At 46.6% G+C, this 27,162-nt stretch overlaps 1 protein-coding gene across 3 annotated transcripts; it reads left to right on the top strand.

Moving 5' to 3' along the window:
• The first annotated feature begins 64 nt into the window (after positions 1–64).
• Positions 65–27,162, top strand: trpc7b (transient receptor potential cation channel, subfamily C, member 7b). Of its 3 annotated transcripts, XM_018737169.2 has the most exons (12): positions 71–802; positions 4,024–4,206; positions 13,267–13,431; positions 15,119–15,335; positions 16,632–16,865; positions 19,923–20,187; positions 22,894–23,089; positions 23,421–23,642; positions 24,092–24,114; positions 24,802–24,868; positions 26,003–26,078; positions 26,534–27,162. In XM_018737169.2, the coding sequence occupies exons 1-12, from the start codon at positions 71–73 to the stop codon at positions 26,671–26,673; spliced, it is 2,520 nt and encodes an 839-aa protein (XP_018592685.1). In that variant the 3' UTR covers positions 26,674–27,162. The 3 variants fall into 3 exon arrangements, with proteins under 3 accessions (XP_018592687.1, XP_018592685.1, XP_029113523.1); XM_018737171.2 differs by lacking the exon at positions 24,092–24,114 and having other exon boundaries at positions 65–802; positions 24,791–24,868; XM_029257690.1 differs by lacking the exon at positions 24,092–24,114 and having other exon boundaries at positions 23,421–23,662.

The raw sequence follows: 27,162 nt of genomic DNA, 5'->3' as shown, positions 1-27,162 counted from the left end.
TTCCCCGCTCGACTCGTCACTTTATCTTCCTGGTTTCCTCGTCAGGCATGAAGGGGGCGGAAGCGAGATGATGCACCGCCGTCACACCACGCTGAGGGAGAAGGGCCGTCGGCAAGCCGTCCGCGGCCCAGCCTACATGTTCAACGAGCGTGGCACCAGCCTGACGGTAGAGGAGGAACGCTTCCTGGATGCTGCGGAGTATGGCAATATCCCTGTGGTGCGCAAGATGCTAGAGGAATCCAAGACGCTCAACGTCAACTGCGTGGACTACATGGGTCAGAATGCTCTGCAGCTGGCTGTGGGCAATGAGCACCTGGAGGTGACAGAGCTGCTGCTGCGGAGGGAAGGGTTGGCACGAGTCGGTGACGCTCTGCTGCTGGCCATCAGCAAGGGCTACGTGCGCATTGTGGAAGCCATCCTGGGCCACCCTGCCTTTGCCGGGGGCCTGGAGAGGGAGCTGCGCGATGACGACTTCTACGCCTACGATGAGGACGGCACACGCTTCTCACATGATGTGACTCCCCTGGTGCTGGCGGCACACTGCCAAGAGTACGAGATCGTGCACATCCTGCTACGGAGGGGCGCACGCATCGAGAAGCCCCACGACTACTTCTGCAAGTGTACCGAGTGCAGCGCCCGGCAGCGGCGTGACCCCTTCAGCCACTCGCGGTCCCGCATGAATGCTTACAAGGGCCTGGCCAGCCCTGCGTACCTAGCGCTGTCTAGTCCCGACCCCGTGCTTACTGCCCTGGAGCTGAGCAATGAGTTGGCGCGGCTTGCCAATATCGAGACCGAATTCAAGGTGAGAGGCTGGGCAGGCCAATGTGGGGCCAAAGCGACACCATTAACCCGTCTGTTGTGTTCCATTCAAATTGGACCCATTTACAAATTTTATCTGTCATATATGTGGTTTTTTCCACCTGGTTCCCATAAGGCTTCTTGCAATCCTCCACACTAGACATCTAACGTAAAATGAATAGTTTCACTGAATTTGATGGTTTTACTCGCATTTTGTATGTCCGTGGTGTTTTGGTCAGATCTGGTTGGCCATAGGGAATTTAACAGGTGAGGTTATAATGAAGAGCAAAGGGTATCAAATGCCAGATTAAGGAGTTCAGACACACACACACACACACACACACACGAGTAGTATTTGGTAAATGAGCTCTATATACCATAAATTACGAAAACAAGTGTAGAACTTTTGGTAAGGAGTAGGAATGAATTTGGTTGAAAGATGTAACAGAACATTAGGTGATAATCTGTGTTTTACAATTGTTTTATTAATATGTATAACGGGCAGTCTGATTTTGGACCAGAAACACTAAGCTTGCACACACAGCCCAAGGGTTAAACATTTCAGTGATTTTATTAGATACATAAAGCTAGCTGATATTCTCACTCAGTTGAAAACTGAGTCGCAGAATCTTTAACAAGCTTCTAGGCTGTAGATAATATGTGTGAAAGGTGCCTTGCTGATACTCTGCTGTTATACTCTGGATCCATCATTCTGCTGCCGCTCCCATGCTGCTGTGTTAATGTGCTGTGGCAGCGGAGTATAGGATATCAGACAAGTATTTCACTGACAATCTATTTAGGGGAGAGAAGGCAAAAAGATTTTCATAACAACTCAGATTGCTTTTCTCTTCTGTTGCTGGATAGCTGTAAATTGAATATGTTCCACAAGGACCTGATTTTTAATTGGCTTGTATTATTTCCTAATTATTTAACATCCCTCATGCTCGGGGTGGTGTGGATGAGGTCATTCCTTTCATTATTTCCTGTGAAGTGATTAAGCTGCACTATTAATTGCTATGTCGAGTGTAATTCTAGTGTCTTCCAGAAACTCTCAGATCTATCTGATGCTGGCTTCAGCTTCAGCGGTTTAAACACACAGGCTCGTGTACAGTCTTACATACAATGAGCACTAAATCTTGTTTAGCCACATCTGTTAGAACTCGCATGTCTTCACATTGCATATGGTGCGCAGGGCCCCATTGCCTGTGTGAACATCATCTGGTTTCCCCAGATCATTAGTCCCTCTGTGGTCCAAACTCCAGACATGCATGTGCCAGGTCTTTCTGAAATGGACCACTCTTGGAACATGGTGATCAATTTAGGGATGAAAGTGTCAGAGACCAGAAGGACTGGTTTTGAATGTCGTAATGAATTTAAAGCCTTATTGTGGTTCACACGCCATACTGATGATGTTTCTGGCTGTGTTTCCAAATTGGTCACAACAGAACCTCTCTGTGACTCTAACTCTATTTTCTGTCTTCATTCATGTGCTCTCTATCCGAGAGACACTCCCAGGCTCGGCTGCGTACTCTGCGACAAGGTTACTCTGGAGCCAAGTGCAACTCATCAGCACACTCAGTACATAAAATGTGTTTAATAGGAATGCTTGGAGAGAAGGACTAAGGCAAGACCACTCCATTCATCTTGCACTCCCTGTTGCTCCACATTCTGCTCTGTCTTGATCATTGTTGGTACTTTGTCACCCATGAAAGATTGTCACCCAAGTACGCTGATGATACAGCTTAACTGCTACCATGTCATACAGAAACAAAAAGCACTGAGTTGGAAGCCTGTGCAGCAGATGGTGTATCAGTGGAGCTGCTGCCGTTGCACTTGAAAGACCCAGGTTCAAGTCCCTCCCACTGTAGTGCCCTTGGGAAAAATACTTAACCACAGTTGCTCTAGTAAACATTACAAAGCTGTATGAATGGTTAAAGGATGAAATGAAAGTCACTTTGTAAAAAAGCTTCAGCTATGCAAATGTATTTTTGTTCTAATAATTAATGCAGTGTTCTTACAAACTTTGGGACAAATAATTTAAGCATCTGGCGTGCTGTTTCGTGTATGTGTGTAATGTATACCCACTTTGGCAGCAGTGTCTCGCTCTCACCTTGACACCTACACCAAGCCAGCTCAGCGGTTTTCTCTTCATCACTGTTGATCCCACACCTTTGGCTCTGTCTGTCATCCCTCACTCAGCCCAGGAAACTGGGTTCCTGTTCCACCTGCTGATCTCCATCAAATACCCTTCAGGTCACACGTCCGTTTTCTCAGTAATCAAAAATGCTGAGGTTCAGATGTAATTTGGTGGAGAATCTGACTATGATTATGCCATTTTTAAGGTATTTTTTCACATTGCCTTCTTAACAGTTTTGCTGAGGGAATTGAAAAGAGAGTATTAAGTGGCTGAGTTTGAGCACAGAAAAAGCCCTGCTGAGCAGCTGAAACCTCGACAGCTCACATGTGATTACAGAGGTGGAATAGCAGGGCTTTCCAGAATCTGTCCCAGGGTAAAAGTTAAAGGCCTAAAGGACCTCTGCAATTCCCATGACTCCCTCTGTCCTCTACGAAGAGGCCTCCTACATTTCAAGGGCACACTGCTGGCCTCGCTCAGTCAAGTTAAGAAAGGAAATCATGCAGATCCAGGTGTAGACAGTCAATCCCAGGCTTCAAGGCTCTCCACATGGCTGTTGCTGCTGCTGTGATGCAGCCATCATTATGTCCATTTTAGTGTCTCTTGTACTCTGTTCCACACACTTTACACTCCTACCACAAATCTGGATGTAGCACAGCTGCAGAGCGTTGAAGGTGACAGCAAACAGAAACATGTTGACGGCTTGAGATCACCACTGTAATAAAGCATCCGGTAGTGAGCCTCTTTCAGCACTTTCTTGTGCCAGCCATCATGGAGATTTGGTGGGTTTTGAAGCTGCTCCTAAGCTCTTTATCATCTTGGCTGAGGCTGGGAATCTCTGTATGAGTTATTTCTCTGTTCTCCCTGTCATCTTCCCTCCTGATGTGTGTGTTTTTTTTTCCCTCCCGCTTCCCACTTTTGTTCCCTGTGCTCACACACTCCTTCTCCTTACTTCTGTGTCACTATTTGTTTCCTGCCTTTTTCTGATTTCCTTATTATTGTACTTTCTTTCCCTTTGCCCCCTATCCTCCAACCTTCTTTCATCCTCTCTTCTCCTCTCCCTTGTTTATTGTACCCCCGTCCTCTTGCAGAATGAGTACCGCAAGCTTTCCATGCAGTGTAAGGACTTTGTGGTGGGAGTGCTGGACCTGTGCCGGGACACAGAGGAGGTAGAGGCCATACTGAATGGCGATGTGGACCACCAACCAACTAGAGAGCACCACCGCCCCTGCCTCAGCCGTGTCAAGCTTGCCATCAAATATGAGGTCAAAAAGGTGAGGGCACAATTTCAGTTGCAGCTGACCACATTCAGCTAAGTCGAGCTCAGAAGACAACTATCCAGACCCATTATGGACAAGGTCAAGGCTAAAGAATATTCCCTTGATAACTGACCAGAAGTAGCAGAATCAATCCTGAATAGCAGATATCTAAATTGCATGGATTGCTGAGCCTTATTTGGACCTTGGAGTTATGCAAAATAACGTGTGGATTTGAGGAAGTGGGGAGACAGTAGAGCGGGTGTCTCTGACTTGCTTTCATAAGATTAACATGTCATTTGGATGTTTTGGATCTGGATTTATTCAAGTTATTTGTAAGACAGAGTTTGACATGTGGGGGGCGTAGTGGCACAGTGGGTTGGACTGGGTCCTGCTCTCCGGTGGGTCTGGGGTTCGAGTCCCGCTTGGGGTGCCTTGCGACGGACTGGCGTCCCATCCTGGGTGCGTCCCCTCCCCCTCCAGGATTATGCCCTGAGTTGCCGGGTTAGGCTCCGGTTCCCCGCGACCCTGTATGGGACAAGCGGTTCTGTGTGTGTGTGAGTTTGACATGTAATCTAGTCTTTCTAGTAACTAGAAAGTTCTGTAATGCTTTACCATGCAACTCCGCATTATTTGACATTTGTTTGTGAATGTGATCCAGCTGTGCTCTTCTTCCATGTAACACCGCTGCTGTGGCACTTAGTGTGGCCTTAATGCCAACTCTAGAAAGAAATTGCTCTGCAGGTGAAGATTTCACAGGAGTGCAGCCATAAACAAGAATGAATGCAGAGAGAGGGAGAGCACATATGGTTTTATTACACGTCTCCGTGTGGCCCTTTTTGATCTCTGTTGAACATATGCAGTTTATCAAATGCATATAAAAAGAGCATCAATTATCTTAAGGCTTCGTTGTTTTTAAAGTGAGGTTGCATGTGCTCGTTGGCACCAAGGAGGCAATTCTTTTTTTCAGCCGGAACAAATCCTCCGAATGTGCTGAGGGAAAGTGGAGGCTACTGGTGCAGCCTGCAAACCCTGTAAACAGATCATTGATCTTTATGATTTATTGGTCGTTCCCTTGCAGGCCGGACACGTGACTAACTGGTTGATTGACAGACTGATCAGCTGTTTGATCATTTGAGTGACTGTCACAAACACGAATGTTCAGTTCATCTGTCTGATTGACCCTTTAGTTGTCTCACTATCAATGGCAGCTGACTTACCATTTGACTGGTTTATTCATGAAAGTTTGACCAATCGATTGGTCCACGTCCACAGGGATTGGGGTTGAAATTGAAACTTTACATAGTGCTTTCCATGTCCCATCCTCCAGTTCACCAGAGATCATCTCCCCTGCAGTGGTTTGCAGAAATGTTTAAAGACATACCAGTGACATTTACTGAGCAACTCAGACTTCTCTGGCTTTAACTTCACTCAGTGTGGATAGACAGCTCCAGGGAATCGTAATGTAAAAGCACATTCATTGTAGCTGCACTTAGGCAAACACACTCACAGCAATACAAATGCTGTGTAAGAAGCAGCGACAAGTCTTCTTGACTTAGTAGGCACCACTCTTTGAGAACAAACCAAGATGACCTTGAGTCTCGTGGGTGCGGTGGGTGCTGCCTTTTAGGAGAGATTGTTTCACTCTAGTCTCCAGGGATTGTTGAACCTGAAGTCTATACTGTGACTGCTGGATTACTATACATCATCAGTTTTTTATCCATATAACAAGACAAACATATATGCATTGTTGGTTAGAATGGACCGCCTAATTTACCGTCCTTAAAACGAACTCCAGAACAATGTTCCAGTCATGTCTCCGATCTGCTCAAGCAACCAGTGTCAAGAAGCTCAGTGATCCTCTGTACACTTAGTGGTGCATTCAAGCACAAGGCAACTTTTACAGTGTACATTATGAAATTAAGTTTTGTTCAAGCCATTTGGATCCAAATGCACTTCTCATCAAGTTGACTAATAATATGAAACCCACGAAAAAAAAATTTCCCAAGAACAGTTTGTGAAAGAAGCTGAAACGCAACAGAAGAGAGGAAATGGCTCTTGACTCATTTCCAGAAGAAGAACCTTTCCAGATTCCACACCACCTGCTAGGTTGTGGAACCTACCCTCCACCCCCCCATCCATAAACTGATCTTCATTGTGACAAGTCTCATCCGCTGCTGGATATACCAGCATCCAGCTTTGTTGGATGGGAAATAATCAGATATATATTTAGAACATGTAGCATAAACATGCATACACATTAGGACAGAGTAGCTTTAATCTGAGTGAGCCAAAAAAATACTTGTGTGCTGTCAATTTATTACTGTATGGATTGATGTCTTAAGCAGTTCCACTCGACAGTGTAGCATAAACAAGTTCCCGACCACATGATGAGTAAAAACTAGTGAGTACATCAAAAGTATCCTGCTCCGAGAGCATGAGGGAAGTGCAAAAGAAGTTAAAGTTGTTTTGCTTCTGACTGATGGAGGAACAGGCCTTCCATGGGGCGGCAATTCCAGAACAGTGTGTATGCGACAGACTTTGCCCTTTAGGGTCGCACATGCATTTTAGAATGAATGGCTTACTAAGGGCACAGATTGATTTGTACAGAGCACATCAAGTGTATTGTCCGTTAATTGGGCTGCTAAATGTAATATTTTTGCTCTTTTTTGTGAAAAAATTATCACTGATTATAAAGCAGAAATGTAACGTTTTGGGTTTTTGTGTTTTTTTCTTTTTTTTTTTTTTAACTCATTTTCCTCCAAATTTATCCCCTGCCAAGTACCTCATCTTTTTATATCTGCCCTTCTGAGTCATGTGGGGACTGGTTCCCCTCCACATCTTGTGATGTGCACATTGTGACCCGTCCATTTCCTTTGCCTCTGTTGGCTGCAGGCCTCACTGTGACATGTAATGGGTGTTAAGGGAAGCGCCGTTGCTTTTATTCCTCCATCACACCTTTAGCCATCTAAGTACCTCAATTGAACGAGGGGGCTTTTTGTATTCCCTGTATTCACAGGTGGCTAATGTGACACAGCTGGGATTCGAACCAGGTCCCTGCTATATGGCCCAGAATAATCCACTTAAAATAGCTCTGAAAAGAACCCATTAAGCATAGAAGTCATACTGTCAATTATGTATCTACCTAGTGTAAGGCAGGATGCTGTGCAACATTCGTCTCCTGAGGCCAGTGTAAATGAAGATGGTCAAAGGTCTGACCCCTGGCTACCATGCACAGGGATGTGGGAAAAGCATGGAAATTTCTACAACTGAGGGAGACAAAGTCCTTTACTGTATGTGGTCTTAACACAGCTACTGAACACAGCAGTTGCCTAAACCCTGGAAATCCTGCCTGCATTTTGCCTGTGAAGCCAAGCAGATCGTAGCTCCTCTGGGATTAGAAAACGCTCTGCTGTCAAACCACACGTGTCTTCTCCACCTCAGAATCCAGCGATTCTAGATGTGATTCTAATTGTAGTTTTTCTCATTGGTATACAGGGGTGCCGATTTTGCCTTTTTTTAGGTTTTAGCTCTTCAAATCCTCTCGTATTCCTCTGGCTCAGGGTGGACCTGTGACAACGATCAGGGATCGGGTACCGATCACGTAACCTCCGTTGCCTTCCATACAACCATGACATTTGTGAGTGCCCTGGAAAAGCTGCCAGTGAGCACACAGCTGGAGAGTGATCCAGTTCTGATTCGAGATGTAGTCCATTTTTTTGAATGAATAGCTAGAAAAGCTTAGATTGCTATAACATTTTGTAATTACCTCAGTACCAGCTGTCCTCCTTAAATCAGAAATTGATCATTCCACTTTTCTTCTAGAAATTGAGTATTTGTCTTCTTTTAATTTACATTTCATGACAAATATTTGTTCCTTGAAGGATAGTTGCATTGAGGGTGATTATAAGAAATAGATCCAAGATGTTGCAACAGATGTTACCATATTAATTGTCAGATGAGATGACACGGTTTGGCTGATTTGTTGAGAGCATTACAAGTACGATAACATCTCCGAAACAAATAACAACATCTTCTTTTCACAGCTTTTGTCCACCTGCACAAGAAAGCAGCATTACACTGGGTACACTATATCCATCCTGTGTAATTGTTCAAGTTTTTGTCCAAAATAAATACTGCAGGGGGACTAATTGGATTGTTAATGTCTCTAATTTCTAAAATGCCCAAAAATGTAACTATGCAAAAATGTATTTTTTTAATAAAGTAAATTAAACACCAAAATTGGGAAACTACTTTATGCGCAATCTAAATTAAACAAATGAAAGAGTTACATCTCACATTCATTAGACCACATAACCATAACAGTTTTTATAAATAGTTTGAAATTGAGGAGCAAAAGATGACAGAATTGTTCGAAACAGAATAAGAAGTGGGATAAGAAGTGGGATAAGAAATAAATGTCATTGGGTAGACAATCCCTTCATTGGCACACAAACTGTCTTGAGGGAATTAGTATAATCCTTTGTAGATAAAGACAGAATGCATTTTCGGACAAATATTTTTGCCTTGTGCATTGAATTTATTTCAAAGATTTCCAACGAATCAAGCAGTATCATCCCAGAATTTGGAAAAGTGAGATTCTGTCTTGTTTGAATCCATTTTCAATAACCATTTATCCCATTTGAGGTGATCCAGAGTCTCCCGTGAAACACAAGAATTCACCATAAAGATGACAAATTTAAATAATGCAGCGTATGAGCTCTTCCCTGTGCTAGGAGTGCAAGGCAGTATTTCACATGGCCCCACTTAGAATGTGTATTGCGTTCAGGCTTGTTTTAATACAACTCTCAGCAGCGTAATTCAACAGAAGAACCCATTTGACTCTCCATCTCTGAATTGTGTCCTTAGTGCTACAACGGGACACATTAACTGTCCACATTCGTTCTAGTTCCGCTCTGCAGTCCCGGTGGTGTTACTTGAGCTTTGAGGCCTCAAAGTGTGGCATTTACCATCACTCCCAGGACTACCGGGACTAACACAACAGATAGCTGAGGATGAGAGAAAGATGGTGGCATGGGCTGAAAAACTCTGGGTGAATGGTTTCCGATACAGAGCAAATTCCAAGCTGTAAGGAATGAACAAAAGACAGTATGGTTCGTGAGGGACCTAAGACGTGGATAAAAGAAGGAGAAAATAGGGAACAAAGAGTAAAGAAGTGGAGGAGGGAACAGGTATGACAAGTCAAAAAAAAAGAAGGTGAGAAAGAGATAAAAAAGAATAAAGGAGAAATGTAAAATGAGGAAAGACAAGGAGATGTAGCAGAAGATTTGAGAAGTGATGAGCAGCTTTAACATTCAGAGAAGAAGGGAAAAGGAGAGAGAAACAGATGAAGGATCTGGGGAGGAGATTTTGAGGAGGAGATGCTGCTGGAACAGAAAACACCATCCGACATGGCTGGACTGAAGAAAGAACCTAGGATATCAAAAGACAATATTTCTATGGGTTTGACAGGGTGTCACATGTACATTTTGACCTGTTATCGGCCCCTCCTGCTTGGTCTGCAACTGCTGTGTTTGATTGTCAGATCTTTGAGATCTGCTATGGGATACAATACATTTTTCTTGCACCATGCACAGCTGAGTTTAATGTCTCCCCCCCAGTTAGCTATTTCTCTCCCCTGTGAGGTTTAATATCAAGCAGAAGGAACCGCAGCACAAGGTCATCCTTCAAGGTATAGTGTGGGTAGGGCCTTGGGCTGCTTTCACTGTATGTTGCAGCATCCACTTGGTTTTGGGGGCATAGCCCAGCTTCCCTTGTCCTGTTATGGGCTTCCTCAACATCTTCACTCGCTTGACTAGCTGCACGCCAGAAACATGCCAGCAAAGCGCCAGCCCTTTAACAGGTCGTGGTGCTGAGCTCAGTTTCTTTCCATGAAATGGTAAACGTCTGACTGCCTGGCCACACACATGGTGAAGATGGAAAGTGATTGAAAAAAGACAAATACGCTTGCTCTTGGGATGGTTTGCACGCTCCAGCAGTCACACTCATACAAAGATCCATATATCTATTTATTTTATGTTCCGATCTTGTGCTTTTTGCTAAATCTGTCACAATACAGCACTAGAGGCTATGAAAGGCAGACATCCACACGCAGGTGCCCAGCATTTCTGCGTTGACACTGGCAGAAGGAACCGCAGCACAACTTGGCTCGAGAGTAGGAAAATTCCAGAAATCTGCACGCAAGGAAAGCTCTTCGGAAATTCTAGCATTATGATTCGAAATATGTAGTAATCAACATTCCTGCATTTCAGAATTCCAGGTGTGAAATATTTAAGACTTACAAAAATGCATGATACTGTTTAGATTGTTAGTTAGCTATTGTACTGCTGATGATTTGAATCATGTATATTGGAAAGGTCCTGAGAGCCCCACACACCCTCTGTGGCTAAAAACTGAGCACAGCACACACACACACACACACACACACACACACACACACACACACACACACACACACACACGTGAAGGTCCATATCAATATTGGGCTGTCTGTGTGAATACATACACATCTAAGTTGAACACCCTGAGACACAAATAATCCAATCAATCCTATGTGAGGAGAGAAGCATATAAACTGAACACTTGTACACCACTTTCAGCATTTTTTTAACGATTTTCTCAAGTTCATGTCAAGTTCTGTTTACCGGAGCCCCAGGCAGATGTCTATACCTTGTACTGAAGGATCAAACTGTACCCCGGGAACATTAGTGGGATCCACACTGCTGAGATTCTCCCCCATTCCTTATGTCTAAGGTATAAAGAGAGTAAATATTTGGTGGTTTGTTTGGTATTGACTTTTGGACTCATATTACAGGTAATTATGGTTCCTTGTTCTTTATTATGGTTCGCTGTATGCCTCTCACTAATATGTGCTGTTTTCTTGTGCTTTCTCACTCTTGTACATCTCTTCATCTTGATGATCTCTTGACCTCGTCTTCTTGAAAATCGCGCTATATTGGCCAAGTACTTTTGCGAACAGAAGGAATTTGACTTGGATTACGCTCATTCAGAAACAATTATTCGCTTGCCGTTTCCCTCCTCGGTCTCTTTCCTTGTGTGCCGAGACAATGGAAGTGGCAGGTACTAGGTGCTGAGGAAAATAGGAAGTCGCCAGGCCATCTTTTTGAGTTTAACAAAAGTGAAAAGAATAACAAAATATAAAGAAACCAGTTACATTTTTATTTTGCCCTTTGTCACTTTTTGTGGTTAAGGTGTGGGCTTTTTGTGCCGCCGCTAAGGTCAAATTATCCTTTCTCCTGTCCTCTTTTCCCCTTCTATTGTAGTAATGAAGCAATGCGGTAAAAAACAGGTGCAGTTTATTGTTCTATTTTAGAAAAAGAATGTCTTTCTCTCCTTATCTCGTAAGTGATAAGCATTTATTTTTTTCAAATTTTTTCGAATAATGGCATTAATGTGGCTACCCATGTAATGCCTACAGGTTCATAAGGTGAAATGGGACAAATTGACAGCACTCAAGCATCACATGCCTGCATCCAAATCTTTTATTCTGCTAATGTAACGCACTCATTGTTTTTTTCTGTGAGATGTACGTTGCTTTGGAGAGGAACGTCTGCTAAATGAACACACGTAAATGTACATGTCAGTATTGGTTGGGTTAAGCTTTGAAGTGGCATTACCACATTGCTGTCTTGGGGCTAGTTCATGTGCCTCCAACCCCTCAGACCAACTGCTTTAGGGTATTTCATCTCTACCAAAATGGGTAAATTATCTTGTTTTTCTCAGGATTTAATGCACTTTTTGTTTCAGTTGCCACTACTCTTCAGTGTAGTATTACTGGGTCCATTTAAAAGAGCACATCCTGCAATGGACTCCACGGTTCACCGCCATGTAAGAAAAACCGCAGAACTAACAAGTCTCGAGATTTTAAAGAAGGAAGAAAGCAGGCTTTATTTTCGTTGCATCCACCCAGGCCTCCCGTTGAACCGATTCTTTCGGTCTTTCTCACACGTGCTCCAAATTCTTCCTCTCGGTCGGATTTCCTCCCTCGACGTTCTGCGGCCTCTCTCTGTAGTGTCAGTTACGCTCTTGGATCAATATTAATGGCGTTCTTGTAGAGACTGCAGGGACCAGCTGGGGAATTAGCATGTACATCCTTTTGAGCAGCTCTGGAGACCCATGGGGTGTGGGCTGTGACACAGTGTGACCTTCGGTGGACCGCACACAGCTCCAAGCGTAACCTGTTTCACAGCTCCCAGGAGGTCAGAGATCACTGGACCACTGATACTTGTCTTTGTTGTTGGTATTAGCCCCTTGAATAGCTTTCAAATCGTCTCCATCAACTGTACCTGAAAAGAAGATAAAGGCTGACTGACTGTGTTGTTTCTCTGAGGTTTTCCGTGCTTATTCAGAATTTCAGGAAGATGAGGCTTTGCAAAGCACCGCAGTTTTCACCTCTACGCAAAGGCTGCCATTATATTAGTTCTGGTGTCAAGTATCATTTATGCTTAAAACCTGTGTAATACCAAAATTTCTACAATACACACACACGGTGGCTGAAACCATTTGTCCCGAGCGAGGTCGCGGTGAACCGGAGCCTAACCCGGCAACACAGGGTGTGGGCTGGAGGGGGGAGTGGACGCACCCTGGATGGGACGCCAGTCCATCGCAAGGCACCCCAAGCAGGACTCGAACCCCAGACCCACCAGAAAGCAGGCAGAGGCCAAACCCACTGCGCCACCATGCCCTCCTCCTTGTAGAATACATTATAAATTGATTAATTACAAATAAAAGATTTATAAATATACATGAATACAGAAAACTGCCATTGTGTCATTTTACTTATTCTAAGCACCCATTTGTAGGTGTAATGTGACATGGTGACCTTTAAAAGTTGTCACTGGAGGGTGGCTGACTATGGATAAATAAAGTAAAATTAATGTCTCTATGTGTTGTTTAAAGATTGGCAAACTGGGGTAATACTGTGGCAGTGGTACAAATAATGGTACGGTACTGTCTCTGTGAGACCCTTGGGGGGCGTGTCTATCAACGTCTGTGCTGAGAAGCTCCACTCACTCACTCGCACACGTTTTTCTTCAGTTTGTAGCGCATCCCAACTGCCAGCAGCAGCTTCTCACCATCTGGTACGAGAACCTGTCAGGGCTACGGCAGCAGTCCATCGGGGTCAAGTGCTGGACCGTGCTCGGAGTTACCGTGGGCCTTCCGTTCCTGGCCATCGCCTACTGGATCATGCCCTGCAGCAAGGTACGGCTCCCTCTGCTGTCTTCCAAGCTGACAGGCACAGCTCTGTGCGCCAGCGACCCCTGCTGGTGGAGGAAGCTCACCGCCGCATTATGCACACAAGGGCATTGTTAGATTTTGTGACTTGAGGGCTGAGTAGAGCAGATTTTCCCTCTCTGCTTTCACCGCTACAAGCTGGAAAAGGGATTGGAATGAAATCAAACCGTACGCTGGCATGTCGGTAGCTTGCCATGCGCTCTGTGGCGGGGACTGGGATTTGAGGCACACGGGCCATCTGCGGCACGGAGGCCAGGGAACACACACTGGCGCCCGTTGAAGCTGGTGGCACATCACTGGCACGGGGTGAAGGGGGAGAGTTATGGAAAGGGTTGCTGTCTAAGAAGAAAACTAGCAGAAAAGGGGGTTGCGAAAGGAAGGCGAAGCAGGTGGCTCACTTCTAGCACGGACAGCTGTTGAATAAAACCCCGCTCTGTATTTTCCAGCGCTGTTTACACACCCCGCTGTCTAATGCGAGACTCCTAGCCTTCAGGGAGGCTGTCCGCGTGCCTCTTGCCGTGGGTGTGTGTTGAGGCACGTGTTCACCTGGAAGTCGTCCGTCTGATCGCACGCTGGGGAAGATGCGGGCAGTGGGAAGCACGGCTGGCTCATCCGCTGCTGCTGGGGGGAATCGCTTGCCATGAAGGCGCGTAGCAATGGGCCGGATTTATCCGATAGCGCTGACGCTCGTTCTGCCCTCCATCCCGTACAGGGTCACTGCCGCAGCTCCCTCACGTCACTCAGTCATTCTGTTCGGCTCCCGCATTTGTCAGACGTGGCATTAAGCCGGCACCATCTGTGGTAATTTCTGATCTGCACCTCTGAGCTGCCGGCAGTCTTGACCTCAGCAGTGGAGACTTGGAAGGATGAGCAACTAGTGATGAGGCCCCTAGCACTGATGAGTGAGACAAGTTGTGGTGGTGTGCCCCCGTTACACGTTACATCATTTTACTCAAATAATTCTTCCGTGCAGCTCTTGTGTGCTTTACTAGCCAGGTCTGCACTGGTAAATATACATACTCACCTCTATACCGGTAAGTAATTGTGGGTTATATCAGGTAGCGTAGCAGTAAAGGGTGTAAGCTAATAACCTAAAAGCAGCTGGTTCAAGCCCAAAGGCGGGTTGATGATGTACTCGTTGGCCGTTTCCAGTTGACTCCAGTTATTGAGTCGTAGTTCCAGCTCCATGAGAATTCTGCCATCGTTGCAGAAGTTTGGGACGCCGGGTGCCGGGCCTTTCCCCGGAGCACGATGGCGCTCGGATGAGTAGGAGCAATTAGAATCTCCTCTCAAAATCAGCCAGCTGTGTCAGCGATTAGCACACACGCCGGGCCTTCGGTTAATGAGATCTCATCATGCATGATCTTTAAATCTCCAAGGGAGCACAGTTTGTTAGCAAGAGAATGTCAGCAGCCTCAGCCCCCAAGTGCAACCCGTGCGGTTAACCTTGAACAAGTGGTTAAGGAACTGAAACGATACTGAGAGAATGAGTTTGAATGAATACGTTAACGAAGTTGGCACTCCTGTTTTTGCTTTGGATAAAAACGTCAGCCAAGCAAAGAAACTCAATGAATTTAATTAAATGTTTTTTTTTTTTTTAATCCAAGCTAAAGTGGCAACACGAAGACAGTTCCTGTTCTCTTTGCTTCTCCAGTTGGGTCAGATCCTCCGTAGCCCGTTCATGAAGTTTGTGGCCCATGCGGTGTCCTTCACCATCTTCTTGGGCCTCCTGGTGCTCAACGCGTCGGACCGCTTCGAGGGGGTCAAGACCCTGCCCAACGAGACAGTTACTGACCACCCGCGACAAATCTTCCGAGTTAAAACCACCCAGTTCACCTGGACCGAGATGCTCATCATGAAATGGGTCCTGGGTGAGTGCAATGTGTTGGAAACTGACGTGTCATTTCTCTGCTGGAATCTGTCTCCTGTCCTGCAGGTCTCCATTCTCACTCATTCCCTTCTCCTGTCTTATCGTCGACGGTCTGTCCTCTTTCCTCCTGCATTTGTGTCACTTTGCCGCAGCGTCAGCCGAAGAGCCGAACTGTAAGCTGTGTGACTTTAGAGGAAGGTGAATCGTATCCGGTGAACCTGGGGACGATGACCCTGGGAGCAGCAGACAGCAGACTGTATCTGAACTGACATCCAGTTCCTTTCCCCACCGGGCCTATTTAATACATGCTGCCAGTTCCGCCTCCTGTCTTTCGTGCATTTGTATCGGGGGGCAGAGTGTGAGGGACACTTCTCGTTCGGTTCAGCTCCGCTGATGGACTGGCAGGGGTCATTTCATTCCGCACACCCGTCGCGCTCCTTAAAGCTTCCGTAATTGCGCAGCGGATGAACCTGATTAGAGACTCTCCTCTATACGCAATTTTCTGCTGTGTTTTAGAGAGGCTGCGGGGGTGGGGGGGGGGGGGGGTCCTCTGGCAATCAGTGTGTGCCGTAATCAGAATGTGTGCGTCCCCCACACGCGGGGCATCTGTGTGTCTCTTCTAATTATGGTGAGTGCGTATGTGTGTATGTGCGTACCTGGATTGATGAGATTAGTTTATGCATATGTGTCGAGTGTGTTTTCTGTTTGTAAGTGTGTCTCCGTTGGATATCATGGAGGTTGGTGTAAATGAAGCCATCATAAGTATTACTGTGCTTTCATGAGCTCCACCTCCCTTGTAGATGAGCAGAATGGCGGCTCCACAGCACCTCGTACTACCACCAGAGAGGGGATGTCCATTTAGTCCAGTTCACTGTACTGTTGCTTTGGGCGGGGTGACCATGACCAGAACCAGGTCATGGAACCAGGGTCTTCATGTTTCCCCAGCCTGTTTCAAGGATGATCTATAAAGCAGTAAATCTGTTTCTGAGATCATCTATAAGGAGATGATCTCTCCTGTTGGTTCTAAAATGAATCTGTAGGAAGATTAATGTGTCGCTTTAAGATCAGATAGCTTTCCTTACAGACTGGTCTCTTTCAAGATCAATGTGAAAGGAGATCTTTCTTCTTAAAAGAAATGTGACCTCTTTTTCAGCATCAGAATGAAGGCAGGTTTGACTTGTGTGCTTCAGGAGCAGTCTGCAAGGATATCTGCTTCGCTGTTCCAGCAACGTTTGTAAAGACATCTCCGGCAGGGTGTAGAGCCAGCCTGTAAGGTGATCTGTCTGCTGTGTTTCAGGAATGATCTGGTCGGAGTGTAAGGAGATCTGGGCAGACGGGCCACGGGAGTATGTGATGCACCTATGGAACGTGTTGGACTTTGGCATGCTCTCCATCTTCGTGGCGTCCTTCACGGCTCGGTTTATGGCTTTTCTGAAGGCCTCCAATGCCCAGCTCTATGTGGACTTGCACGTTCCCAACAGCGACCTGAGCAACGCCTCCCTGCCGGCTGATGTGGCCTACTTCACCTACGGTCAGTGAAGCTGCGCACAGTCTTACACCCGTATTCAACGCTACTGAGTGTAAAATACCTCTGGGGTCTGCACATAGTCAGCAGTCCAGATGGCAAACGTCATGATCCGTACCGCTGCCCACACAACTGCTTTACTGCCGTTGTTGTATGTAAGTCACATGTAGCAGCTTCTATTATAACGCTTATGGATATGGGTTTATAAGCCAAATGTTGCAATACTTTTCATTTCATACTTGTGGATTTGAAATGAATCCTTCTATCTTACATACACTCACTGAAAAAAGCTAATAAAACCTTGATATTCACATATGCCGTTGTGTAAAAAAGGTTGATTTATGAAGTATGAATGTCCATTTATAGTCTGTCAGGTTTTGTGGCGTGGATGGCATCAGCTCTTGCGTCTGCGTCACCGGTCATAACCTAGCAAGCAAAGATTTATTTGAAATCTCTAAATTGCTCTGCTGATTCAGTGTTGGGATTTCTGAGCCCAGTGGTGCTCTGGGGATCTTCAGTAGGAAGAGCTGCCAGATACATCCATCCTATTATTTTTAAAGAAAATGAACTTGCTTTATATTCAGGGTTTTTCCTTGCTGTCTTCATTCTCAAAGCCTCTCAAAGTCTCCGTAGTGGCACAGGTACTAAGAACACTGAAACATCCTGAACATTGAAATAATAATAATAATAATAATAATAATGTTTTCCCAAAGGCTTCATTCGTAGCTTTGCCCGCCCCCTTCCAGTGGCTGCCGAGTTCTGACTCTCTTATTTTCCATTAGACACACTATGAGTCCTCCAGAAGTGGGGTGTCACGCCGGGTCGGTTTGCTGCAGTGTTTCAGCCACGAAGGGTCTTGGCTGTGTTACCTTTCTCCCACAATGCACTGCTTTTATGGCTCACTTGTTATGACCTTGACAGAAGCCCCAAGTCTCCTCAAGAGCAGGGCCTCCTGTTGTTTCTCGTTCACCCATCTGATTAGGAGAACTTGGTTTATGCGGTAACGGAAGCGGCTGTCTCCAAGGCTCTTAAAGTGTGTCTGTCTCAATTTGCTTCTGCTGCTCATCATCGTGGTCCTGATCTCCTTATCGCGTTATATCAGGTCTTCCTTGATGCTCTACGCTTCCCCAATTACACCCCTCATTTTCGTCTTCTTTAGTAACTTGGGTTTTCAAGTCTGGTTCTGTGACACACTGATGGGATTGGAACTTGCATCTCTGGTGCACTTTACATTTTTTGAAGTTTGAAATTCATCATCTGCCGGGTTATGAAGTTTGATATTTATACATGCTGCCATCTTGTGGTGCGGAAAAGCCATAGTATTATATTTAGTACTTTTTGTTTCAGGGAAGTAATGTTTTGAGGGAACATGAACGTTATCTTTCCCACTTTCAGATTTTCCTGGACTTCAGACATGAGCACAAACACATCATGTGATTCTAACCACAAAATCGCCCTGTGCCTCAGCTTCATACGTTTGTAATTCTCCTCCAATCCCAGTCCGCGGAACGTGATTTACCACGTTCGCCTTCTATCGGAGACCATGAGACGTGATATACCAGCTCTCCCCTTTTTCCAGACCACAATGGTGCTGGGTACATAAAATAAAAAGGAAAACACTGGTGCTGTTAAACAGTAATTATTAACATTAGTTGCAGCTGAAGGTATTGGGACTGTCCTTATACATATTCAAAAGTAATTCTATTTTTACTGATAGATTTCAGAAATATGTGGCATGGTGGTTGAACAGGTGGCGGTGCAGCAGGTAGCGCTGCCGCCTCACAGCACCTTGGCTGTTCAGGCGTGGTTTGAATCGGGCTCTGTCTATGTGGAGATTGCTCGTCCTCCCGGTGTCTGTTTCATCCAGGTGCTCTGGTTTCCTCATGCTGCCCACAGACATGTGTTTCAAATGATTTGTGAAATGACATGATGAAATGAATAGTGTCTCTAAATTGCACTGTGTGTGTGTGTGTGTGTGTGTGTGTGAGATTGCCCTGCAATGGTATTACCCTGCCTTGTGCCCTGTGCCTCTACAGTGCTGCAACTCAGCACTGGACAAGCATTTCTTCATAATGGCTGTATGAATAAATATTTTATTTGAAATACTGCCCTTTAACGCTCATTCCTCACCCTCTCTCTGTAACCATGGTAAGTACTTGGTCAGGTCTAGTTCTGCCTTGTGTCTCTGATCCCGAGGCAGTCGCTGTCCTGTGTACACGAGCTAGTTAGATGTTTCTGAGATCTGAGATGTTCCGCACCAGAAAGCGTGAGGGCAGCAGCACACAGTAGTGCGTCATTCGCTTCATGAGTATCGGCAGCGGCACTACTAGGAGAGCCATCCCCTTCCTCATACTTACTGCCCTATTATGTTCTGTGTTCCACGCAAACTCTGCTCTCTAAGATCACAGGCCTTCGGCGTCATGCTGGAACGGAGTACAACCGACTAATGTGTAAAAAGTGCGGTGTTGCACTGTTTGAACCTCCTGCTAGGGCGCTCTGTATTTCTGTCTTGGGAAATGTTCAAGAAAAGATGTAAATGTTAATTTAACCTCTCCCAGATGGCATAAAATCCATTTTTGTTTTTCTTTTTTTCACTTTTTAATTTTTACTGGCGCCCTGTTTCAGTGCCCGCTGTAAATCGCCTGCCCTTCTCCTGCACCTTGTGAGTTGTTGAGATTTCATGGACGGTTCACACCTCATTGGCAGTAGCTCCAGTTTCTGGCTCGGAAGCCCTCTAGTTTATCCTTACATGTGCCAGTTGGCTGTAAGCAGGCTTTTATTATTTAGGTCAGATCTTTTGAGTTATGATAATCTCAGTTATGATTATTTTTTTCCATTGTTTTCCCCACAATTTTCCAGCGTTATTTCTCAATAAGAAATGTCCTTTTTTCAGCTGTCTCGTGATTCTAAAGCTGATTGTGTAGGTGTGTCCAGATTTTTATTTGTGTTTTTCAGTTTTATCTATCTATCTATCTATCTATCTATCTATCTATCTATCTATCTATCTATCTATCTATGTCACCCTTCTCCATCTGCCTGTCCCCCTTTCTCTCTCTGTCTTAGCAAGGAACAAATGGCGACCCTCGGACCCCCAGCTGATCTCAGAGGGCCTGTATGCCATCGCGGTGGTACTGAGTTTCTCTCGCATTGCCTACATCCTACCTGCCAATGAGAGCTTTGGCCCCCTGCAGATCTCCCTGGGCCGCACCGTTAAAGACATCTTCAAGTTCATGGTCATCTTCATCATGGTGTTCGTGGCGTTCATGATCGGCATGTTCAACTTGTACTCCTACTACCTGGGGGCCAAGTACAACCCAGCCTTCACCACGTGAGTTCTGCCAGTTCGTCATATTTCTGATGTATGGAAGGTAGTCTTAAATAGCGTGGTGACACAGCATCTTGGCTGTTCCCTCCATGCCTAAGTAGGTTTCCTCAGGGTGCTCTGGTTTCCTCCCACAATCTAGAGACATGCCTTTCAGGTTTGTCGGGGACTCTGATGTGCCCGTAGTGTGTGTATGTACTCTGCGACGGACCAGCATGAACCTCATGGTGTACCCTGTCTGGCTTTGAACACTGTGCTTCTGGGATAGGCTCTGGACCACCATGACCCCTGCCTTGGGCAACCAGTGAAGGAAAGTGAATGAAGCTTCAGTAGTTCTCAATACTACCACCAGGGGTCAGTATAGTGTAGATTCAGGAACTTTGACAGACAGTAGAAACGGTGAAGGTTCGACTGAAGTGGTTAAGGGGTAAGACCTAATGAGCCGCCCTCTAAGAGAACAGTCGGGGGGTAGAACGGTGTCTGCAGCTACTGTCCAGTGGGTGATGGAGCCAAAATATTACTGTTGTAGTGGAGCAACTGCTTTTGTGTCTTAGAGCTGAAGTAGTACTACTGTTAGTAGAGCCCTAGTAGTACTACTGTAGGTAGAGCTGTAGTAAAAGTACTCTTAGGAGAGCTGTAACACTGCTGTTAGAGGTGCCATAAAGCTGTAGCAGTATTGTCAATGGTGTCGGACACGTGTTTCACCCTCATAGCTGGGGAGCCGTGATTTATCTCTCCGGATGCGAACCTGCAGGTGTCGACGTTATGTGTATTAATTTACTTCCTTATCAAAAACTTTCACTTTGGAAACTTAGGGTGCATTTAATGCTCTCGGTCTTTGGCAGTCTTCTGGCATATTCGGTGACGGAATTTTAGTACCTCACTCGAGGGTGTACCTCAGCTCGTGGGGTCTGAACTGGTGCAGGAATTTCCACTTTTCTAATCAGTTTTGGTTCCTTAACCGGAGTGCCACCTGCTACCTCGGCTCGTCTCAGTCTACAGTCAGGCAGCTGCCGCCATCCCTTTACGACAGCCCCTACATGCTGACCCATCCTTCCTCTCGTCAGATGTACCAGTTGCTTTTCAGCAGTTTTCCCACCAGCTGCCCCATATGATTACCCCAGGGAGGCAGTTAGACATATCGCCTTGTCTTGTCGGGGGGCTGCTGTGAACGACGAGCACATTTCCCCAGGGCGGGCGGTGATCTGCAGCGAGCACCTGACGCTCCACAGCCGCTGCACTTTTCTGATGAATATTTAAAGATACGAGCGCACTGCCCGCTCCTCCCCCTAGGGGGCGGCATGGCAGGGAAATGAAGGGAACTCAGCCTTGACTTTGTGAGGGGGAGAACAGATTAATTTCCCCAGCTGGGTCTGCATGATTCAGACCCCTCCTCCCGGGGCTGAAGTGACAGTCGGCCCATCCGAGATGCTGTAAGGGTTACGCGTGACGGTCTGAAGGCCATCATGCCTCATGCACATTAACAGCTCTCTGGCAGCGCTTCCTTGTTGGACAAGCAGTCTGGAGTTAAAAGTGTGATGTAAGCAGATCACGCAATACCCCGGACTGGGGTGTATATACTGTATCTACATATATATCTATATATACATCACATCACATCACAGGGGGGTGTGGTGGCGCAGTGGGTTGGACCGGGTCCTACTCTCCGGTGGGTCTGGGGTTCGAGTCCTGCTTGGGGTGCCTTGCGGCGGACTGGCGTCCTGTCCTGGGTGTGTCCCCTCCCCCTCCGGCCTTACGCCCTGTGTTGCCGGGTAGGCTCCGGTTCCCCCCGACCCCGTATGGGACAACCGGTTCTGAAAATGTGTGTGTGTGTGTGTGTGCATTACATGACATCATCTGAAACCGCTTGCCCCATATGGAGTCGCGGGGAGCCGGAGCCTAACCCGGCAACACAGGGCGTAAGGCTGGATGGGGGAGGGGACACACCCAGGACGGGACGCCAGTTCGTCACAAGGCACCCCAAGCCGGACTCGAACCGCAGACCCGCCAGAGAGCGGGACCCAGCCAAACCCGCTGCACCACATAAAAAACATTTTCGTTCGATTTGACTGCATGATTTTAAAATCCAGCACTTTTGACTCTGATTCACCCCATGTGGCGACTGGCGAACGTCAGCGACCCCAAGCCTGACGGAGTGCGGCTACTTTAATCCTTCAGCCTGCCACCCCTGGGGCTCCGTGTGGCTTGAGCCAGTCTTCAGAAGGTTCATTAGGATGTTAAATACTTGATCAGGAGCGAATGTGAGCTGCTGAAGGAATAGATAATCATGAAGTAATTTCAGAGGAGCAGTCTCTGGCGGTAGTTTTCCAGGAAATGCTTGCGCACGAGTGCGTGTGAGACAGAGCGAGGGAATGACGCCACTCGCCCTGTGCCTCGGAGTTGGAAGAAGTGGCAGCGAGCCCCAGAAGCGGTTCACAGGACACTTGTCAGTCACCTCCGGGGCTTCAGTCCTTTCATACATGAACGCTCTCCACAGCCGCGGAACGCCACTGCTCAACAATGGAACAAAGACCACTTTGTCTCGCCCGCTCCCTGTGTACCTAGGGTAGAGATACGATCGTATAGATTTCAGAGAAATGACTCCCGGTGTTTACATCCTGAATGTCTGTGTTGCGTACTCCGAGGATGAGGGGGACGGTGATTGATCTGGAAAGTCCTCATCCGCTCTGTCGCCTGTCTGTGCCGCCACAGTGTGGAGGAGAGCTTTAAGACGCTGTTCTGGTCCATCTTCGGCCTGTCGGAAGTCATCTCCGTGGTCCTCAAGTACGACCACAAGTTCATTGAGAACATCGGCTATGTGCTGTATGGGGTATACAACGTGACTATGGTGGTCGTTCTGCTCAACATGCTCATCGCCATGATCAACAACTCCTACCAGGAGATTGAGGTGAGCTCTACAATAAGTACCTCTTGGGCTTTGCTTAAATATGGTTTATAGCCTCGTCTGTTTTATGCAGCATTTGTTGAAAAGCTGAAATCGCCAAAAACTGACTGACTGACAGTATTTCCTATGAAATGTCAACTTCTACGTTGTTTTATTCTTATTGTGTATTATTGCTAATTTTGCCATATTATTTATTATTTGTCGTAATATTTTGTCTTTTGCCACGCATTTGCTTGCTCAGTCTCAAGTGATACTAGAAAGGGAAAATATTCTATTAAGTTATTATACTGTAGATAAATTTTTGTTGCCGTGGGAACCGTACTGGCGTTGGCAGGAGGATGCTGACGTGGAGTGGAAGTTTGCCCGCTCCAAGCTCTGGCTGTCTTACTTCGACGAAGGCCGTACCCTCCCAGCCCCCTTCAATCTGGTGCCCAGCCCCAAGTCCTTCTACTACCTGGTCCAGCGGTCCAAGCAGTGTGTGGTGAGACTGTGCAAGGCCAAGGCCAGGGGGCATGACAGCGAGGTGGAGATGGGCATGCTCAACTCGCGCTCCAAGGTGAGAGGTCAGGGGTCAAGGTGACTGTAGTCCAGACAACTATGACTGTGTCATGACAGCAAGGTACAGACAACTGTGTTCCATTTACAAACCAAGGTAAAAGGTGACAACGGAGGCAAAGTTATATTTTAAACATTTTGAGAATTTTAAACATTTTGCATCATACATCAGTAGTACCTTCTTACAAAGGTAATTTATTCCTGAAGTAAGGTACGTTGCAGTGTCATAAATCAAAGGAGTAATCACTGTTAGTTTTAATGGTAAAAATTTTTTGTGCATTCCTGAGCCCCACAACTGGCACCTGTTTATGCCAAAATATCACCAGATCCCTTCAAAATGGAAACAATTAGTTCCATAGTTAACGTTAGTTATAACACAACACGACAATGCAGTTTCCCTTCATTAGTTGCTCTATAATACTGTATGTCTGTTTACCTGCACTCATTCAGCTCTTTCGTATTTATTACACACCGTGCACTTTATGGACTCTCACAAACTAAACATGCATAGATATTGTGACAGTGCTAAGGGGGGAAACTAATTTACTTCCATTGCGAAACCCTGCCCCAAGACTTTGTGTTTTTGCATTTACTGGAATGACTTTCACGATTCCATAATGTTCTTATTCAAACTCTGCACGGGAGCTGGTTGGGAGTGCGTCTTATTTCAAACGTGTACAGGGTTCGGAAAAGGGTTCCGAATATCCCTGTCTCCAGGCCCGATTGGCAGGAGCGCCACAGGAGGCATCCCGAAATGATACTCGGGGTTATGTACTGATTCCGTCTCTAATGGAATGGAACGGTAAGGATCGCAGGAATGTATAAAAACAACGCAAAGAAATTCACATTCACTGAACAAGTGGAAACAGTCAAAGAGGGAAAATGATCGCTGAGCTTATAACAGATGAAACTATTGCAAATAAGGCCTAACGGAGGCTGAGAACTTAATGCGGCACAAGCCAATCTGGAAGATGACTTTGTGGTGGCTCCAGCCTCTCTCCGCTCAGCTGTAATAAGGTGCGCAAATTCCAAATTCATTCCTCATGAATCCAAACAAATGTCACAGCAGGGGTATTAAACTCTGTGTAAAGTTTATTCCTCGTATGTATCTTGGGGCATGACTGTTTTTCCCTCTACGTGTTTCTGTAGGATCGAATCAGAGCGCACCCCAGAGCCCTAGATGACCTACAAGTGAAAAAACCCATCAAGCACCCAACCAGATACCAGGTACGGTATGTATGTCACACCCTAGAGGAGATGCGTTTATTACTCAGCTAAGTCAGCGTTCCAGCTACTGAGCTCAGAGCAGTCTTTACTCGGTGCCATGCTGACGATGTACTCTAGTGTAATTTCTGAGGTCATATGCAGAGGCTTATTCGATACCGTGTTTACAGCGAGTGTGCTAATGACCGAGCGATCACCTCTTAGCGGATCTGATGTATTTCTTAATTACCGAGCCTCACTTATTACTCAGCCGGGTGTGAGCACGTTCGTTATGTGTCACGTTCGCAATTTCCTTACTGACACCAAACCCGTGCCTATGTTCCTATGCGGGCTCGCAGCAGTCGTGTTCACCGTGTATCTCGCGGGGTGCGTGTTCAATCCTCAGGCTCAGTGTCTGCTTCCATGAGCGAGCGCTCTGCGCCCGAGTTTCTTACTGGCTTCGGAGTTCACTCATCACTGAGCTCATTATAGCGAGCCCGCATGAAATGCAGCAAGCTTACAGCGGTGCTGTTAAATGTGGACAGAGTGCAGCGTGTGTTTTTGCGCACCCAACCCATCGCACAAAGGAACACCTGAGGATTGAGGAGGCACTAATAAGCTCAGTACCGTGGGACTTGTTGAAGATGCTGGAGCTAAAACAGCAAATGAATAAACGAGAGTTGACATTTACAGAAGTTTCACTCGTATTCCTTAAGTGGATTATGATATATGCCATTTATAAAAACTGCGATCGATAGACGTATCTTGTGTGAAACAGGAGGTGTTTATTGATCCCACAGTGGTGTGGATGGCGGCGTCCCATTAGCAGTCCGCTGCTGTCCTTTAGTTCCGAGGGTCGGTAGGAGTGCTGTGCTGATAAAAGGGACACCATATCATGCAGCCTGTCCCTTGGGTTTCCTTCGTAAGCACTTCAGCGCTCGGTGATAGATGCCACCAGGGACGACATGACGGAAGTCCATAATACTCTGGGCTCTGGCAAGCAGCGCGCCTGTGTGTGCAGATGGGTGTGTGTGACTGCGACGCTCCGCCAGTTAATGTCTCTTCCTCATCTTCCTCTCCACCTCCTCCTTCTCCTTTGCATCCCTCTCCCCACTCCCTTTTTTGCTTATTCTGCTGCTTTTCATTTCTCCGTGGCAGAAAATCATGAAACGGCTCATTAAGCGCTATGTGCTGAGAGCCCAGGTGGACAGAGAGAATGATGAAGTCAATGAAGGTAAACCTGAAAAAAATCTCATTAATTTTTTTTTTTGTCCACCCCGCACATCCGCGGTTCTCCAAACTAACCCAAAGCTGCGTTACAGCGAGCTGTCGCCCCAGGCCGTTCCTTACAGTCTGAGGGAGGTGTGCATCTGCACGGCAGGTGCTACAACCTCATTACTTTCGTGACAGCAGGGCTTAGCTGTGGGGGTGCCCGGGATGTCGACCGCCGTTTGTGTTCTTTCAAAGGCCTTAACCACTGGGCTGAGGACATATCCAGATTGCACACCTTCTCCTTTCTTTAATTAATTCCCGTTTCCTACATAGCTGACACCCCACTGGGATCTGCACGAGCACCACTGTTTAGGGACGCTAGTTTTTGGCTCTCAGTGCCCACGTGACTGCAGGATGTCTGCTGACAATCTGTGGCTCCAGGCTGCGCGTCACTGTGGCTCTTTGCTGTGTACACAGGCGAGCTGAAGGAAATCAAGCAGGACATCTCCAGCCTCCGCTATGAGCTCCTGGAGGAGAAGTCCCAGGCCACGGGTGAACTGGCCAGCCTCATCCAGCAGCTCAGCGACAGGTTCGGGAGAGACACCAAGCAGCCATGAAGCAGGCCCAGATGTCCCGGGGTTCCTGCCGAGAAAAGTGGTGCAAAATGCTCAGAAAGTGAGCTCTGGAGAAATCCACACACCACGCAGAGGTTAAAGGTTAAAGTGTATGTTAACAGCAGTGAGTACAGTGCTGCTCAGTGACACTTCCGTCAAAAGAGAAAAGTAATGACTTTGGGAATAGAGGGGCCAGAGGGGGAGCCGCATCACATCCGTTCTGATTAAACGCAAACAGAGGTGCTTACTGGACTGGATCGGACCGGCAGGAAGGACAATTTGGCCACACCCTCGTCAGGGATGTGAGATGTGTGTATGTTTGCGTGTCTTTGTGTGTTTAAATAGTGGGGGTAGTGTGTGCGAGACACCATCTGGCTCCCCCGTAACACTGCCGATATCACAGCGGCACAACACTGCGGACTCAGTGTGCGGCTCCGCAGATCCGGCGTGCGCACCGGTGGGCCCTGCGCAGCTCTGCGGGCTTCACGCGCA

The sequence above is a fragment of the Scleropages formosus genome, chromosome 13, assembly GCF_900964775.1.
Source record: "Scleropages formosus chromosome 13, fSclFor1.1, whole genome shotgun sequence".
In the NCBI taxonomy this organism is placed as follows: domain Eukaryota; kingdom Metazoa; phylum Chordata; class Actinopteri; order Osteoglossiformes; family Osteoglossidae; genus Scleropages; species Scleropages formosus.
The sequence above is the reverse complement of the archived record's forward strand: the minus strand, read 5'-3'. Positions and strand labels throughout refer to the sequence as shown.